The sequence below is a fragment of the Babylonia areolata genome, chromosome 32 (assembly GCF_041734735.1).
Source record: "Babylonia areolata isolate BAREFJ2019XMU chromosome 32, ASM4173473v1, whole genome shotgun sequence".
Taxonomy (NCBI): Eukaryota; Metazoa; Mollusca; class Gastropoda; order Neogastropoda; family Buccinidae; genus Babylonia; species Babylonia areolata.
This window is the reverse complement of record NC_134907.1, coordinates 18,334,960-18,354,233: the sequence shown is the minus strand read 5'-3', so window position 1 is coordinate 18,354,233 and position 19,274 is coordinate 18,334,960. Positions and strand designations below refer to the sequence as shown.

Genomic DNA, 19,274 nt, shown 5'->3' with positions numbered 1-19,274 from the left:
CCCCCAAGCTGCTTCCTTCGAAAAAAACGAGGCCCCCACCTTGAGGAAAAACCCGCAGAAGGAAAAACCACCGCGCGCCGGCGAACCCGAAGACCCTTTCCCTTCCCCCTCGGGGATCTGTTTTCCCCAGCCCCCCCGAGGGTTAAAGGAAAAGCCCTTCCAGTTTTCGTCAGGGCGGATGTTATCCCAAATTGGGGCGGGGTTCATGTGGTTTTGTGTGTTTTTGGGGGTGTGTGGTGGGGCTGGTGGTTGTGCTGTCCCCTCTGGTCTCTTCTGTGGTACGCGTTCTGTTTAGGGCCCCTTTTTCTGTAAAGGGGGGCACTCCCCTGTTCCCCGGGTTCTTTAATTTTCTAACTGCATGCTCAGTAATATAGGGTTTTGGGATTTTCTTTTCACCCCCAAAAGACACCAAGACCATCACTTAAGGGCCCGGGGGGAACAATGATTAAAGCCCATATCCATGCAGGAATCGAAACTGCAGACACTTTCCCTAATGAGTCGGCACTTTAAAGTGGCTCACGCTAGAACCCATTGGGTTTAAAAAATCCCCATAAATAGACAAACGTTCTTTCGCGACCAGAAAAAATGAAAAGATCCTTTCAAAAGTTTCAGAAAGAAAAAGGAAAAGAAAACAACTGTGACAAGACTGGAGGAGCACTTGGAAGGAGTGAGCTAGGATAGGGGGGATGTTCTTTGTCATTTCTCCTCACCCTCTCCATCATCCAACATCCCCCCCACCCCCCACCCCACCCCCCCCCCCCCCCCCCCATTCTTTCCCATCCCCGCTGGGAAACACTGAAAGGTGGGGGGAAATTTTTAAAGGGGGCCCCCTTTGAAAAGACCCTTTTTTTTTTTTTTTTGTCGGGTTAAATTTTTAAAGAGATTGTGAGAATTGTTGTTGGGGGTTGCTTTTTGGGCTTTTTTGGGGCTTATTTTTTCCTTTTGGGCTCTGTCTTTTTGCCTGCTCCCCCTCTCTCTGTCTCTTTTTCCTTTTGCCCGGCCCCTCTTGTGTCCTCCCTTTTTCTCTTACTCTTTTTCTCGTCTTTTGCCCTTCCCCCTCTCTTTTGTTCCCCCTTTTTTCCGTCTGCTGCCTCCCCGTCTTCGCTTTTCTGTCTCCCTCTCTTTTTGGGTTTCCCCTTTTCCCCTTTCTTGTTTTCTCTCTCTTCTCTGTCTGTCCCCTCTTTGGGCCCCCTTCGTTTAGGTCTCCCCCCTCGTCTTCTTTTCTCTTTTTTCTCCTCTTGCTCTTTTCCTTTTTTGTATCTTTGTTTTGTCTGTTTGTCGTTCCCTCTCTTGTCTCCCTCTCTTCTCTGTCCTCTCTAATGCTGTGTTTCCCTTTGCTTCTCAGATTTCCTTCCCCTTTTTTTAGCTCATTTTACTCACCTGCTTCCATTCCGGGTCCATCCCCTCCCCTTTGGTTTTTGTTTCTGTCTTCCTCCTTTAATTTTTTTTTTTCTTGTTTGTCTTTTCCTTTTTGCCACTTCCCCGGTTGCTTTTTTTTTTCTTTTTGCCCCTGCTTTCTGAATTTGAGGTCAGTCAGTCAGTCTCTCTCTTTCTCTCTCTTGGTGTTTTTGATTTCCCCTCTCCCCACCCACCCCCCGCCCTGATATGAGCAAAGGCTGAAGTCGATAAACCACTTGTCTTGTCTTCTCTCTCTCTCTCTCTCTAACCCTCCCTTCCTCCATCCCTGACCCCACCCCCCTCTCCCCTCTCTGTTTCTCAGATTCACTCTTTTCATGAAAATCACTTTTTTGTTGTTGTTGTTGGTCTTTTCTACAGCATGTTATAATGATGTATGCGGTATTTTCGTGTCTGTGTGTTTTAACTGATCCCTGTCTCTCTCCCTCCCTGTCTCCCTCCCTCCCCTGTCTCCCTCCCTCCCTGTCTCCCTTCCCCTCCCCTGTCTCCCTTCCCCTCCCCTGTCTCCCTCCCTCCCTATCTCCCTTCCCCTCCCCTGTCTCCCTCCCTCCCTGTCTCCCTCCCCCTCCCCTGTCTCCCTCCCTCCCCTGTCTCCCTCCCTCCCTATCTCCCTTCCCCTCCCCTGTCTCCCTCCCTCCCTATCTCTCTTCCCCTCCCCTGTCTCCCTCCCTCCCTATCTCCCTTCCCCTCCCCTGTCTCCCTCCCTCCCTATCTCCCTTCCCCTCCCCTGTCTCCCTTCCCCTCCCCTGTCTCCCTCCCTCCCTATCTCCCTCCCCCTCCCCTGCCTCCCTGTCTCCCTCCCCCTCCCCTGTCTCCCTCCCTCCCTATCTCCCTTCCCCTCCCCTGTCTCCCTCCCCTCCCCTGTCTCCTTCCCCTCCCCTGTCTCCCTCCCTCCCTATCTCCCTTCCCCTCCCCTGTCTCCCTCCCTCCCTATCTCCCTTCCCCTCCCCTGTCTCCCTCCCTCCCTATCTCCCTTCCCCTCCCCTGTCTCCCTCCCTCCCCTGTCTCCCTCCCTCCCTATCTCCCTTCCCCTCCCCTGTCTCTCTCCCTCCCTATCTCCCTTCCCCTCCCCTGTCTCCCTCCCTCCCTATCTCCCTTCCCCTCCCCTGTCTCCCTCCCTCCCTATCTCCTTCCCCCTCTCCCTCCCTCCCTATCTCCCTTCCCCTCCCCTGTCTCCCTCCCTCCCTATCTCCCTTCCCCTCCCCTGTCTCCCTCCCTCTATCTCCCTTCCCCTCCCCTGTCTCCCTCCCTCCCCTGTCTCCCTCCCTCCCTATCTCCCTCCCTCCCTATCTCCCTTCCCCTCCCCTGTCTCCCTCCCTCCCTATCTCCCTCCCCCTCCCCTGCCTCCCTCCCTCCCTATCTCCCTTCCCCTCCCCTGTCTCTCTCCCTCCCTATCTCCCTTCCCCTCCCCTGTCTCCCTCCCTCCCTATCTCCCTTCCCCTCCCCTGTCTCCCTCCCTCCCTATCTCCCATCTCCCTTCCCCTCCCCTGTCTCCCTCCCTCCCTATCTCCCTTCCCCTCCCCTGCCTCCCTCCCTCCCTATCTCCCTTCCCCTCCCTCCTCCTCCTCCCTCTTTCTCAGAGAGCGTGTATACATATACATACATACATACGAATATATATATATATATATATATATATATATATATATATATATATATATATATATATATATATATATTGACATGTCTCTCTATTCCTTTGTATGTATGTCTCCCTCCCTCTCTCTCCCTCTTTTCCCCTTCACACTATCTCTCTCTCTCTCTCTCTCTCACACACACACACACACACACTGATTTTGTGCAGACCTGTCCTGGAGAAAAATTTTTGACAGGGTGTGAAGTGAGCGGGGGGGAGGGGGGGGGGAGACAAGTTGTTCGACAGGTTCTCGGGGTTCTCCCCAGTGTTTCCATTGTAGCTCCCCCCCCCCCACCCCCTCCACATCCCCCTCCACACACACACACACACACACACACACACACACACCCTTCCCCTCCTCCTCTGCCTTCATCACTGCAGGCCAAATTTCCTCTGGTAGCGAGGTCTGTTGGTAGCTTTTGGGGTGAAGAAGCGTTCTTTTAGATTGATTACTCTGATACTTCGTTTCTTGTTGATTTTCTTCCATTTATTATTTTTTTTTTTTTGTTTTGTTTTTTGTTGTTCGTTCTTATTCCCAGATAGTTTCATTTGTGTTACTGTGTTAAATTTCTTTCTTTTTTTCTTTTCTTGCTTTTTTTTTTCTTCATACTTTCTTTCTTGCTTGCTTTCTTTCTGTCTTTCATTCTGTTTTCCTTTCTTCCTCCGTACCTGCCATCCTTCGTTCCTATATTTCTTTCTTTCCTCCACCTTGTCTTCCTTTCATTCTTCCGTCCCGCCCTCCTTCCATCCGTCCTTCCTTTTCATCTTCCTTTCTTGCTTTCTTCATTTTCTTTCTTTCTCCGTCCGTCCATCATTCCTTTCATCCATCCTTCCTTCCATCCATCCTTCCTTCCTTCCGTCCTTCCTTTTCATCTTCCTTTCTTCATTTTCTTTCTCCCTCTCCGTCCGTCCATCATTCCTTTCATCCATCCTTCCTTCCATCCTTCCTTCCTTCCTTTTCATCTTCCTTTCTTGCTTTCTTCATTTTCTTTCTTCATTTTCTTTCTTTCTTTCTCCCTCTCCGTCCGTCCATCCTTCCTTTCATCCATCCTTCCTTCCATCCTTCCTTCCTTCCTTTTCATCTTCCTTTCTTGCTTTCTTCATTTTCTTTCTTCATTTTCTTTCTTTCTTTCTCCCTCTCCGTCCGTCCATCATTCCTTTCATCCATCCTTCCTTCCATCCTTCCTTCCGTCCTTCCTTCCGTCCTTCCTTTTCATCTTCCTTTCTTGCTTTCTTCATTTCTTTCTTTTTCCTTCCTCTCATCCATCATTCCTTCTTTCTCCCACCCTTCCTTCCTTCTTCCTTTCTTCTTTTCTTTCTTTCTCCCTCTCCGTCCGTCCATCCTTCTTTCATCCACCCTTCCTTCCTTCTTCATTTCTTGCATTCTTTCTTTCTTTCTTCCTTCCTTTCTCCCTCTCCGTCCGTCCATCCATCCATCCATCCATCCATCCTTCTTCCTTTCTTCGTTTCTTTCTTTCTTCTTTCCTTCCTTTCTCCCTCTCCGTCCGTCCATCCTTCTTTCATCCACCCTTCCTTCCTTCCATCCACCCTCCCTTTCTTCTTCCTTTCTTTTTTCCCAATCTTTCTTCCTTCCTTTTCTTGCTTTTCCTTGTTGCAGTGAGTCATTGTGTGCTTCCTTCTTTAGAGAGTTTCTCTCTTCCCTTTTTATTCTTTCTTTTCTTCTTCTTTTTCTTTTTCTTTCCGTTCATTCTTGCCCCCTTTCCTGCCCCCTCCCTTCTCCTCCTCCATCTTGTACTGTTCTTTTCATTTCAACAGATTACTTTTCTCTCTCCCCCCCACTCCCCCCACATCAAACAGAGACAGGGAGGGGAGGGGGGGGGAATGTTTATCGATCTTCCCCTATTGGCATTCCTCTCCACACCCACCCTCTCTCTGTGACCTTTTCCTTCAAGCCTGGAGACAGCGATTGACTTCCACCGCTAAAATTACATCGACTTTGGCTGCCTCTCTCTCTCTGTCTCTGTCTCTCTCCATCTTAACTTCTCTCTGTCTTTCTCTCTCAGACTTGTCTCTGTCTCTCTCTCTCTCTCTCTCTCTCCATCTTAACCTCTCTCCGTCTTTCTCTCTCAGACTTGTCTCTGTCTCTCTCTCTCTCCATCTTAACCTCTCTCCGTCTTTCTCTCTCAGACTCTGTCTCTGTCTCTCTCTCACCATCTTAACCTCTCTCCGTCTTTCTCTCACAGACTGTCTCTGTCTCTCTCTCTCACCATCTTAACCTCTCTCCGTCTTTCTCTCTCAGACTCTGTCTCTCTCTCACCATCTTAACCTCTCTCCATCTTTCTCTCTCACTCTTATCTCTGTCTGTCTCTCTCTCTCTCCATCTTAACATCTCTCCGTCTTTCTCTCTCAGACTCTTGTCTCTGTTTCTCTCTCTCTCTCCATCTTAACCTTTCTCCGTTTTTTCTCTGTGTGTCTCTGTATCTCTCTCTGCATCTCTCTCTCTCTCTGTGGCTGTCTTTCTGTCTGTCTGTCTGTCTCTCTCTCTCTCTCTGTGTGTGTGTGTGTGTGTGTGTGTGTGTGTGTGTGTGTGTGTGTGCATCTGTGCCAGCCCAGTGGTCTGTCAGTGGACAGAGCGTTTTCATAGACCTGTAAGTGGATTGTGGCGTGAAAACCTCCTATATAGGAAGATCTCATTCCCTGGGACAACCAGAGGGGAGGTGAGAGGTGTATGAAGGGGGTTGTGGAGGAGGGGGGTTAGGGGATGATGGGGTGGGCTACAGCTGACTTTGGAGGGTGGGGTGGGGTGGGGGTGGGGTGGTTTCTTCCTTCCTCCCTGCCTTTCCTTCCCCTCTGCCTCCTCCCTCCCTTCCTTCCTTCCTGAATTAGTAATGAAGGGACTCTGGTGAGGTGTGAGTGTCGTTCTCTGCCGGTGGTTCACACCCCCTGACAAATCTCCACCCTTGTCAGCTGAGGTGAGGGACCCCATGGCTGTGCTGTGCTGTGCTGTGCTGTGCTGTGCTGTGCTGTGCTACACTGCTGCACTGTGCTGTGCTGTTCTGTGCTGTTCTGTGTGCATGACTTACCATGGAACAGAACTCTTTGTGTGGCTGTCAGTATCAGATTGGATGTGGTGGTGTGTGAAGGGAATGTGTGTGTTGGGGGGTGTGGGTGGTTGTTGCTGTGTCAGGGTTCTCTCTGTCTTGTCTCTTGTCTTTTTTTTCTGTGGAGAAAAAAAAGAAGTTATTCAGTGTTTCCTAATCAAAGCCAAAAATGACAAGCATTGTGATTTATTTATGGATATGATGGGTAACCAGTGAAGCCAGCATAGGAGTGAGGTGACGTGAACTTTCTTTGACTTTCTTTGGCTTTCTTTGACTATCAGAAAGTCAAAGAAAGGTCACGTTGCCCCACTCTTATATCAGCTTCAGTGGTTACCCATCGAGTACAGAATACCCAGTACGATATTGGCTTACTGCCACTTCGAAGGATCTCTCCCATCATAATCACCTTCTGTCATTTACACTTCCACCCCTTCCCATTCTCTCCGGTCTTCTGCAGGGAAAAAAACAACAAAAAAACTTGTTCGATTCCCTGAAACCTCGTCACAGACATTTGGCCAAGGGCCTTTCAGTATCATGCACCTGTCTGGAATTCTCCCCCTGGGTGTCTGTCACTGGCCACAACTGTTCTCTTTCTTCTTCTTCTTCTTCTGCGTTCACTCGTATGCACACGAGTGGGCTTTTACGTGTATGACCGTTTTTACCCCGCCATGTAGGCAGCCATACTCCGTTTTCGGGGGTGTGCATGCTGGGTATGTTCTTGTTTCCATAACCCACCGAACGCTGACATGGATTACAGGATCTTTAACGTGCGTATTTGATCTTCTGCTTGCATATACACACGAAGGGGGTTCAGGCACTAGCAGGTCTGCACATATGTTGACCTGGGAGATCGTAAAAATCTCCACCCTTTACCCACCAGGCGCCGTCACCGTGATTCGAACCCGGGACCCTCAGATTGACAGTCCAACGCTTTAACCACTCGGCTATTGCGCCCGTCGTTCTCTTTCAAAACAAAGTTGAAAACCCACCTGGGTGTGACGAAGCACAGCTGTTGGTCTGTAGTCTATCCTCCTCCCCACCTACCTCACTCCCCCCCCCCCCCCCCCCCCGAATTCCCCCTGTTGAAATTATGTAGTGTGTGTGACTGTGGGTGGGTGTTTGCTGTGCGTGCGTGTGTGTGTGTGTGTTTGTGTGCGTGTACACAGACAGAAAAAGAAAGAAAGAAAAGATGGTGCTACACTGTGGCAACAGCTGATCTCCCATGGAGAGAAAAAAAAGAAAGAAAAAAGAAAACACAAAGCAGTTCAGTGCAATATATCAGTTGCAGTGCATTACATACAAAATAGGATGCATTACAACATGAAATACAGTGCAGTGTTATAGCCATGGCAGCAGTTTTCAGTTCAGTTTGTCACTGCATTGGGATAAATCCATATACGCTACACCACACCTGCTAGGCAGATGCCTTACCAGCAGTATAACCCAACCTGCTTGGGCCTTGAGTGCGTGCATCATTTAAACGGAGAGTGGATTTCTTCCTCGCATTTTGCCGCAGGACATCACACGTTGCCATGGGTTCTTTTTCAGTGTGCCAAGTCAGTGCATGCTGCACAAAGGACATCGGTTCACCATATCACATATCCAAATGACTAGACGCTCAGTTTGATTTTTCCAGTCAAACCTGAGAGAAAAGGGCGAAACGGGGATTCGAACCCAGACCCTCACGGACACTGTTTTGGCAGACACGTGTCTGAAGCATTGTGCCACATTCCACCCTTGCAGGAGGAAGGTGGCAGAATGGTTAAGATGCTCAGCTGCCAATACAGAGTCCGTGAGGGTGTGGGTTCGAATCCCGCTCTCGCCCTTTCTCTCCAAAGTTTGACTGGAAAATCAAACTGAGCGTCTAGTCTATCCGATGAGACTGTAAACCAAGGTCCCGTGTGCAGCACGCATTTCGCACACTGAAAAAGAACCCTCGGCAACGAGAGTGTTGTCCTGTGGCAAAATTATGTAAAACAAAAGTCCACTCTGATAGGTACACAAATATATAAGAATGCACTCAAGGCCTGACAAGCGCGTTGGGTTATGATGCTGTCAGGCATTTGCCTGGCAGATGTGGTGTAGCGTATATATGAATTTGTCCGAACGCAGTGATGCCACCTTGAGAAACTGAAACTGAAACCACCCTGGCAGTAGAGAAGAAAGCGGACCTCAGTGAGGGTTTATCCGTCGGTGCGTACAGTTTCCGTCGGTGTGTACAGTGAAGGTTTATCCTTTGGTGCGTACAGTGAAGGTTTATCCTTTGGTGCGTGCAGTGAGGTTTATCCGTTGGTGCGTACAGTGAAGGTTTATCCGTTGGTGCGTACAGTGAAGGTTTATCCTTTGGTGCGTACAGTGAAGGTTTATCCTTTGGTGCGTGCAGTGAGGTGTATCCGTTGGTGCGTACAGTGAAGGTTTATCCGTTGGTGCGTACAGTGAGGGTTTATCCGTTGGTGCGTACAGTGAGGGTTTATCCATCGGTGCATGCAGTGAGGTTTATCCGTTGGTGCGTACAGTGAAGGTTTGTCCGTTGGTGCGTACAGTGAAGGTTTATCCGTTGGTGCGTACAGTAAGGGTTTATCCGTTGGTGCGTACAGTGAGGGTTTATCCGTTGGTGCGTACAGTGAGGGTTTATCCATCGGTGCGTGCAGTGAGGTTTATCCGTTGGTGCGTACAGTGAAGGTTTATCCGTTGGTGCGTACAGTGAGGGTTTATCCGTTGGTGCGTACAGTGAGGGTTGGTGCGTACAGTGAAGGTTTATCCGTTGGTGCGTACAGTGAAGGTTTATCCGTTGGTGCGTACAGTGAGGGTTTATCCGTTGGTGCGTACAGTGAGGGTTTATCCGTCGGTGCGTGCAGTGAGGTTTATCCGTCGGTGCGTACAGTGAGGGTTTATCCGTTGGTGCGTACAGTGAGGGTTTATCTGTCGGTGCGTACAGTGAGGGTTTATCCGTCGGTGCGTACAGTGAGGGTTTATCCGTTGGTGCGTACAGTGAGGGTTTATCTTTCGGTGCGTACACGACGGATAAACCCTCACTGTACGCACCAACGCACCGACGGACACTGTACGCACCGACGGATAAACCCTCGCTGTACGCACTGACAGATAAACCCTCATTGTACACACCAACGGATAAACCTTCACTGTACGCACTGACAGATAAACCCTCACTGTACGCACCGACGGATAAACCCTCACTGTACGCACTGACAGATAAACCCTCACTGTACGCACCAACGCACCGACGGACACTGTACGCACCGACGGATAAACCCTCACTGTACGCACCGACGGATAAACCCTCACTGTACGCACCGACAGATAAACCCTCACTGTACGCACTGACAGATAAATCCTCACTGGTGCGTGCAGTGTCTGTCCTCAGTGAAATCCGGTACTGCTGGGACGTGCAACCCCCTGGGAGATCCGCCAGACAGACTGTCAGGCTGTGGGTATTTTGTTCCCGAAGACGTGGGAGAAATTACAATACAGTATTCATGAGGATGGCAGCTTTTGACCTGTGCGTGTGTAAACGGAGAGTCTGTGTGATCAGCCAGTCTTGGTTGTCTGTGTGGCTGGCTCTCTCTCTATGTGATTTATGTATCAGTGCATGCGTGTCTGTGGTAAACTTTCATGTTTGAATTTTCTCAGCAAGCGCATGTTTGTGTATGAACCACAAACATTGGTCAGCCACGGGTATGCACAAGACCTTTCCACTACCCCTCCCCCCCCCGCCCCCCTTTTGTTTATAACAATAAGATAAGCATGGTGAGAGGCCAACGTTCAAGGTCATTATTTGGTTTTAGAGAAAAAAAACAAAGTTGAGTGGAACTCGTCTTACATCCAGTTTTCATCAGACTTGGTACAGTGTGACTGGCCATGATGAGAGCACAATAATCGCTGTTGAAATTCAAGGTCAGATGTTAAAGGCTGAAGTCACAACATGGCAAATATTGTGGTTATAGGAAAAGCGTGTTTGTACGAAAGAGGCGTGGTCTTGTTTTTTTTTCTGTTCCATATTTCCTGTGGTCGATTTAATTAATGATAAATGACATGTAATACTTGTAGGCTTTGCCTGTCTCGTTTTTGTTGGCAGTGGGGTTCAGTTCACAACGGCTGTAGTCGCCGTAGGCAGTATATTGCAACATGGGAAGGGTAGAGTTTATTGACGATTCCATGTTTGTTTTGTGGTTGAATGGATAACAGTGATCGATTATTCATTTGTCTGTGTTCATCCAAGATGATGATATCAGACTGAAAATAAATATGATTATTATTATTATTATTATTATTATTATTATTGTTATTTGTATTATTATTATTTCTATCACAATGATGATTATTATCATCATTTGTGAAAATCATTGGCATGGGAATGAATGAATAACAAACTGATGGAAATGTTCATTTTAGAAGAAAGAATTGCTGATTACTCCCTCTCTCTCTCTCTCTTTCTCTGTGTGTGTGTGTGTGTGTGTGTGTGTGTGTGTGTGTGTGTGTGTGTGTGTGTGTTTCTGTGTGTGATTGTGCGTATGTGTGTGTGTTCATGCATTGCTGTGTGTATATGTGTATGTGCATGTATGTGTGTGTGTGTGTTGATGCATTGCTGTGTGTGTGTGTGTTGACAGGGTCCCTGCTGGCTCAGCTGATAGAGCCGGTGTACCTGGACAGTGTGGTGCTGGGCTCGCTGTATCACAGTGACCACCTGTCCAGGGCCGTCTATGGCCGTGTGGGGGCCGTCATGGCCGCCTCCGACCCCTGCCCTCTGACCCCGCCCTTCCGCCTCAACCGTCCCTTCCTGGCCCGCATCTCCAACCCGGAGTCACGGCTCCCCGGCAAGGCTCCGGGATTCAGGTGAGGGGGTGTGGGGGGTGGATGTAGGTGTTGGGTGGTGGGGTGGATTGGAGGGGATGTGTGTGAGGAGGGTGGGGTAAGGGGATCAGAGTAGAATGCATCATGCGCTTAGAAAAGATATGGAATGCACCAGGCACTTAAGCGCGCGCGCGCGCACACACACATATCCTCTCTCTCTCTCCCTCTCTCTCTCTCTCTCTCTCTCTCTCTCTCTCTCACACACACACAGAGACACAGATACACATCCTCACACACACACACATCCTCACACACACACACACGCACACACACACATTCTCTCTCTCTCTCTCTCTCTCTCTCTCTCTCTCTCACACACACACACACACACACACACACACACACACACACATACACATCCTCACACACAAATAGAATGCACCATGTGCTTAGAAAAGATTGGAATGCACCATTCACTTTAGCAAAACACACACACACACACACACACACACACACACACACACACACACACACACACACACACACACACACACACACACACACACACAATGTTTCACAGCAACAGGAGGGTTGCCCCTGGCAGATTTCCAGGAAATCCAGTTGTCATTGTCACAGTTATATGAATGTTAAAGAGAGAAATGGGTATTGACGAAGTGTGGTGAAGGTGAATTGCACCGTCCACCATGTACGGTCAGGGCCCAGTGGCTCATTGACCATGATCCAAGAGGGTTCCAGATTTGATGAACACAGCGATGCCCTTTCCATCCTCAAGGCAACATGGAGCTATATTCACATGTTATTTGGGAGTTGTATTGTCATGTTATCAGGGAGGTGTCATCATAAACCTGGCTTGCTCAGGTTATATCGCAGATTGATATAAGCTTACAGTTGGGCCAACAGCAAAGTAAGAGCTGTGTGATCCATTGTTTCTCTTCTCAGCAGTGGGGTGTTCATTTACAGATTACGACTCTTTAAACAAGAAGGCAAGACTGTTCTGGCTCTTGGTGCTGCAGCCTTCGGGAGCTTGTTGGCCTTTGGGAACCATCCCAATGACGACTGTCCTAAAACCCTCTTGGTTAAGAGAGTGGGGATGTGATTTGGGCAAGACACTCTCCACCATAATCGAACTCTGGCCCAGATAGTGGGGACAGCAGTTACTGCCTTCTCTGCTGTTCTGATGGTCATAATCACAAATATCATGTAAAAAAAACACAAAAAAACAAAAAAAAAAAAAAAAACACACTAAAGAGTGGAACCTCTCTCCATTTACATGGTACATATCTTCAAGTCCGTGCTGCTTCTGCTACTGATTCAGTCAGCACACATGTACATAAAAGGTAGATTTGAACGAACCAGATACTTTCTCAAAAAAGGAGGCTCTGGATTTATCTTTATACTGATTATTTGACATGTGCACACAGCAGCAGTGACAGAAGAAATGTACAAACTAGCTTTTTTAATTCAAAACTGGCATAGCCTTTTTAATCCTGAATATGCCACACCGTACAGAACAAGCACATGGTTGCCTCGATGGATGTTTGACTCAAACTGAAAGAACAATGAGGCCAGAAGGGTAAAGGATGAAACAACAATGAAGAGAGGTAACTCTCTCCATTTACAAGGAACACAACTTCAAAGTAAGGGCTGCCTATGCTACCAAATCAGCTAGCATGACGTATGTGTCTGATTGTCATAGTGTTCTGATGGTCGTAGGACATATCTGTGTCACTTTCAGCTTGAACTGGTGATTGTCATTGTGTTCTGATGGTCGTAGAGGGACATAGCTGTGTCACTTTCAGCTTGAACTGGTGATTGTCATAGTGTTCTGATGGTCGTAGAGGGACATAACTGTGTCACTTTCAGCGTGAACTGGTGATTGTTAAAGTGTTCTGATGGTCGTAGAGGGACATAACTGTGTCACTTTCAGTGTGAACTGGTGATTGTCATAGTGTTCTGATGGTCGTAGAGGGACATAACTGTGTCACTTTCACTGTGAACTGGTGATTGTCATAGTGTTCTGATGGTTGTAGAGGGACATAGCTGTGTCACTTTAAGCGTGAACTGGTAATTGTCATAGTGTTCTGATGGTCGTAGAGGGACATAACTGTGTCACTTTCAGCATGAACTGGTGATTGTTAAAGTGTTCTGATGGTCGTAGAGGGACATAACTGTGTCACTTTCAGCTTGAACTGGTGATTGTTAAAGTGTTCTGATGGTCGTAGAGGGACATAACTGTGTCACTTTCAGCTTGAACTGGTGATTGTCATAGTGTTCTGATGGTCGTAGAGGGACATAGCTGTGTCACTTTCAGCTTGAACTGGTGATTGTTAAAGTGTTCTGATGGTCGTAGAGGGACATAACTGTGTCACTTTCAGCTTGAACTGGTGATTGTGGTAGTGTTCTGATGGTCGTAGAGGGACATAACTGTGTCACTTTCAGCTTGAACTGGTGATTGTGGTAGTGTTCTGATGGTCATAGAGGGACATAACTGTGTCACTTTCAGCTTGAACTGGTGATTGTGGTAGTGTCCTGATGGTCATAGAGGTATACAATGTATACAAGCAGTACCCTGTATCCCTTTAAGTGTCAACTGGTGCTTGTCTTAAGCGTTCTGATGGTGATCACACATGTATACAAGCCATGTCCTGCATCCCTTTCCAGCGTCAACTGGTGTGTGGGCGACCTTGCCCTGGAGGTGGTGAACTCCATGAAGGGTCGCACGGAGAACGGCTCCGTGTCAAGGGTCAGCAAGCAGAGCCTGTTCCGGCGCTACGCCCACCTCATCACCCGCCTCCCGCCTAGGGTTCGGACCCAGGACCCCGACCGTCCTTCAGCTGTACAGCGGGGCCAAGGCGGTTGCCGGTGACTACCAGGCGGCCAAGCAGGAGTTGTTCCAGACATTCCAGAAGTCCGGGCTTGGCAGCTGGGTGACGAAGCCAGCCGAACTGGACCAGTTTGAACTGGAGGAGGGGAAGGGGGGGGAGGGCATGGTGGTGGTGGAGGAGGGGGAGGCAGCCTAGGGGAGGGGTGACCGACGTGTGTGTGGGTTCTTGTTTTTAGTCTTTAAGCTGTTTTGGGGGTGGGTTTTTTTTTGGTTTTATTGTTCTCTGTTTGTGTGTGTGTATGTGTGATTTTTAAAAGTCCTTTTTTACTTTGTGTGTGTGTGCGTTTTGTTTAATTTTTTTAGGCTTTTTTTTCCCTGTGTGTGTGTGTGTGTGGTTTCATTTTTCAAAGCTTTTTTTCCTTCTGTGTGTATGTGTGTGTGTGTGTCATTTCATTTTTTAAGCTCTTTTTTTTTTCTTCTCCATGCGTGTGTGTGTGTGTGTGTGATTTCAGTCTTCACTTTATATGCCATTCTTTGTGTGTGTGTGTGTGTGTGTGTGCACAAACGTCTGACTGGAAGAGGAAAACGAGAGTTTAAAAGCTTAAAGAGCTTCTCATCTTTTTTATTTTATTTTATTTTCTCAGAATTAGAAATCATTAAATGATTTCCATCAGATGGTCATCTTGCTGGCAAGAGAGGAGGCAGAGGAAAATTGATGATGAATTATAAATTGTGTATAAACGGAAAAGAAAGAAAACTTTTGGAGCAAAAAAAGAAAAAAAAAAAAAAAAAATCCAAACCAGATTTCTTGCTGATTGTATTCAAACAAAAAATACAAACCAAATAATCTGATGGCTGTCTCTGGAAAAGGTGGTTGGATTTCTGATTGGAAAGAAAACCAGAAGTTGAACCCCTTGACCTGCGAACCATGGTGAATAAGAGAGGATGACAAAACAAGTTTGACATGAATCACAAAAAAAACAAACAAACAAAAAAAAAAGATGCTCAGCTTCTGTCAGGGTTGAAAACGACGCATCTCTTGGCAGTTCCTCTTTACGGATGGAGTCCATTTCTTTTTGATGTTTCTGTGTTGCGTTTGTGAGAAAGCCAAGAGTGGATGATAGTTGGTGTGCATGTTCATTTCTCCGTGTGTGTCATTGAGAAAGCAAAGAGTGGATGAGAAGTTGGTGTGCATGTTCATTTCTCCGTGTGTGTCATTGAGAAGGCAAAGAATGAATGAGAGTTGGTGTGCATGTTCATTTCTCCGTGCGTGTCATTGAGAAAGCCGAGAGTGGATGAGAGTTGGTGTGCATGTTCATTTTCTCGTGTGTGTCATTGAGAAAGAAAAGAATGAATGAGAAGTTGGTATGCATGTTCATTTCTCCGTGTGTGTCATTGAGAAAGCAAAGAATGGTTGAGAAGTTGGTGTGCATGTTCATTTCTCCGTGTGTGTCATTGAGAAAGCAAAGAGTGGATGAGAGTTGGTGTGCATGTTCATTTCTCCGTGCGTGTCATTGAGAAAGCCAAGAGTGGATGAGAAGTTGGTATGCATGTTCATTTCTCCGTGTGTGTCATTGAGAAAGCAAAGAGTGGATGAGAATTGGTGTGCATGTTCATTTCTCCGTGTGTGTCATTGAGAAAGCAAAGAGTGGATGAGAGTTGGTATGCATGTTCATTTCTCCGTGTGTGTCATTGAGAAAGCAAAGAGTGGATGAGAATTGGTGTGCATGTTCATTTCTTCGTGTGTGTCACTGAGAAAGGAAAGAGTGGATGAGAATTGGTGTGCATGTTCATTTCTCCGTGTGTGTCATTGAGAAAGGAAAGAATTGGTATGCATGTTCATTTCTCTGTGTGTGTCATTGAGAAAGCCAAGAGTGGATGAGAGTTGGTGTGCATGTTCTAGGCATGAGTGGTTTGAAAAGAGTTTTTGAGAACAACACCTTATTTTTTTTTTTTTTTTTTTTTTTTAACACTTGATTTATTGTTTTCCTCACATAATTCATGACCATGTGTGTGTGTTGTTTGTCCATTGTTTTCAGTGTAAGCTGTCAGGTTTTTAGTCAGTTTGAAAATCAAAGCACAGTGGCACTTTATGTGATTCTGCCCCTCAGCTAAAGAACGAGATGAACTCGTCAGTAGTGTTGTGTTTGAGGAGACAATTCCAGCATTTGTCATCACTGTGGCTTTATCGCACTGTACAGGGTCTTGGGGCTTGCTTTCCCTTCCTCAAGATTGTGTGTATGAAACACACCACACACACACACTCTTTTTGTCTTACACACTCTCTCACAGACATGCGCACACACCACAGTTCGTATCTGTATCATGCAGGGTTCACAAAAAATGAAGGACCACTTTGGAACTTGTACAGTGTTGTTCTTCGCAGCATGGAGAACTGTTCTTCGTTGCAGCATGGAGAAGTGATGGTGGACTTTGGGCAAACAGGGCTGTATGGAGTCAGTGTGATGAGCATCACTAACAACCCGAGGTGCTTCCTTGCATGTGCACTTCCATTTCTAAGAAAACATAAATCACAGCGATTGAATATTTGTAACTTTTGGACTGAAAAACTTGATTTTTCGAATGCATTTTTCAAGCTGGTCATGGTTTACGTGTGATGGAAACAGCCATGTGTGTGTATTCAGTGAAAGGCCAGAGGTAGACTGCATACAGGCTGCTTTTTATGAAAAGATACCTGGTGTTATGGTGTGGTCCATAACTTTGTGACATTTGTACATGCCAAAGTCCCAGAATAGCTGTGTAGGTTACAGAAAATCATAAAAGATTGTTCCAGATATAACGGCCATGGATCTTGTGTTATGGAAAAACAAAAACTAATTGTGACACCTTTCTCCTCCGGTGGACTAACCTTAAAGAGTTGGGAAGTTGTATTGGAACATTGTGCACATGCACAAGTCCATAGTTGGCTATGAAAGAGAGAAAGTTAGAGAAATTATACACAACAGACGTCTAGCGGTCGGATGCTAATGTGTTAGACTGCTGAAGAAGATGGAGAGCAAACAAACCTCTGCCCAAAATTCAGATCAGTGCCGCCAGATTTTCAGGAAAGAATACAATGAACGGAGGCCAAATGCAAATTCTGCAAGTGTAAATTCTCCATCAGACATGGTGGCCATGTTCACTGTCATCGCCACATTATTTGAGAGAGAAAAAAAACACAGAAAAAACATGCAGACTTTCATGCAATATATGTGTACAAGCACGACAGTAAGAATGGTGATCTTGAAAGTTATAGAAAATTTCAGTTTGGTTCTGGTTGCTACATTCTCGGTTTTCTGATGGTAAGATTTTTGGGGTAGGCATGTATGCTGTCAGAAATAAAGAACACACACACACAGGTAGTTCTTGAACTGTTTGATTGCAAACCTTTTTTTTTTTTCTTTCTCCCTCTTCCCTTAATCAAAAGCCTTCAATTCATATAACTGTTTACTGTCCAGAGCATTGAAAAAGAGAGGTAGGTCATTTTGAGGGAAAGAGTGTGAGGTTTTGTTTTGGTCTTCAATTGCAGGCAGCACGTTGTTCCCATTATTTTCATCATCATATGTATCGACTTCATTATCAGTCACTTGCACGCTTTTTCCATGCTTTGTGTCTTTGCTGGCCCTACTTTGCAGTCAGCTGGGCTATATATAAGCAACATGATTTGATTCTTCGTCGGTTGGCGTGTTAATATATTCTTTGAGAATAGTGAGAAGACTGATGGGATGATGAAAAGAAGAAAAGGGGGATCCCCTTGCTGCGGTGGGTGAGAGAGTAATTACTGAAGTTTGTGAGTTAGTGTGTGTTTTTTGGAAGACAGTGAATATTCAGACTGCAAGTACCCCTTTCTGCGGTGGGTGAGAGAGTAATTACTGCAGTTCGTGAGTTAGTGTGTGTTTTTTGGAAGACAGTGAATATTCAGACTGCAAGTACCCCTTTCTGCGGTGGGTGAGAGAGTAATTACTGCAGTTCGTGAGTTAGTGTGTGTTTTTTGGAAGACGGTGAATATTCAGACTGCAAGTACCCTTTACTGTTGTGGGTGTGAGTTTGCGTGTGTGTTTTTTTTTAGAAGACGAATATTCAGACTGCACGTACCCCTTACTGTGGTGGGTGAGAGAGTAATTTCTGTAGTCTGTGAGTTTGTGTGGTTTTTTTTTTTTTTTTTTTAGAAGACGATGAATGTTCAGACTGCAGGAAGGTGTAGCAGAGTTGGTGATGGTGTGTATGCAGGGGTGCGGGAGGGGTGTATGTGTAGGCTCAAGGTGATAGGTGAACGATTGTTGGAAATGTTCGGAGGTGACATTACCTCCACTTCTTCTGCCTTTGCCCTATCCCATCCCTGCACACCTGTGTGTGTGTGTGAAATAATTTAATTTTTTTTCTTTTGTACAAACAAGAAATCTGGATTTGAAAACTATAAAAGGTCTCAGTCAGAAAATACAGTGGCCTCTTAGCAAAAATTGTTTGCCACTCAGTTGCTTTCGTTTTGTTTTGTGCTATTTTTAGCTTTGTCTTTTGTTTTTTAATCCTGTAGAATATCCACTTCTTGTCATTTTATTCTCTTGTGTGCTGGTATGTTTATTTGTAAAGTGCATATTATGCTTTTTCTTTTAATTGGAAAAAAAATAATCATAAACTCCTATCCTTTACTTTTTTATCAGAGACATTTTATTTCATTTTTACGTTGAAACTGATTGGTGTATAATTGATTTATTGTTGTTTTTAACACCAGCTTGGTGTCTGGGTATTTTGCAAGAATATTTTGTCACTTCAGACTTCAGTATTTTGTGTTTGTAAATGCCCTGTCTCTTCACTGATTTCTGCACACAGAAACAGGATTTTAAATGTTTATAAACTGTTTATAAAGGTTGACCACCTTGGGACCATTTTGCAAGTGGAACTGAATTTTCAAGCTTTTGGTACATGTCATTGTGATCTGTGCACAAAATTTTGACATCTCCATTTCAGCACTTTTTATGGTTGATAATGACTTTTTAAAAAATAACTGAGGTTCTAGTCATTTTGTGGTGTTTAAATTGCATTGTTAAGAATTCTGTTACCTGTCTGCTGGTTGAAGTTCTTCCAATGACAGTTAATTACTGTACTTGCTCTAGACATCTACTTACTGAAAGAAAAGTTGAATGAAATTTTTTCAGTCGCAATTTAAAAATTGAGTATGTCACATGAAATTAAAATCTCAGTTGAAAAATGAGTAACATTGTAATGTGGAGAAATTGATTAATCAGTCAGAATTTGAAGGACAGAAAGAAAAGGTATGTAAAACAAATTATGATTCATGTTTGTTGAGTCACCTTTGAAACCAGCAGCTCTGATCATCTGACGTTACCATCCAGCCTGGTTTCGCTGGGAATCTTATTTTATTTAGTGTTTTGAATGTCAGTGTTGCACAAGTTAATCTGAAGATTTGTCAATCTTTTTGTTCCATTTTGGCCTTTTTTCTGCTTCGACACATTTTGTGTGTCTCAGTTTGCCTTTTTCTCCA

At 45.8% G+C, this 19,274-nt stretch overlaps 1 protein-coding gene across 1 annotated transcript in view; it reads left to right on the top strand.

Moving 5' to 3' along the window:
- LOC143276660 (double-stranded RNA-specific editase 1-like) overlaps nucleotides 1-14,149 on the top strand; it is a 208,848-nt gene extending 194,699 nt beyond the window's left edge. Inside the window, 3 exon segments of the mRNA XM_076581284.1 lie at nucleotides 10,743-10,968; nucleotides 13,609-13,780; nucleotides 13,782-14,149. Coding sequence (XP_076437399.1) covers nucleotides 10,743-10,968; nucleotides 13,609-13,780; nucleotides 13,782-13,967 — 584 coding nt within the window. The 3' untranslated portion in view covers nucleotides 13,968-14,149.
- Nucleotides 14,150-19,274: the final 5,125 nt, after the last annotated feature.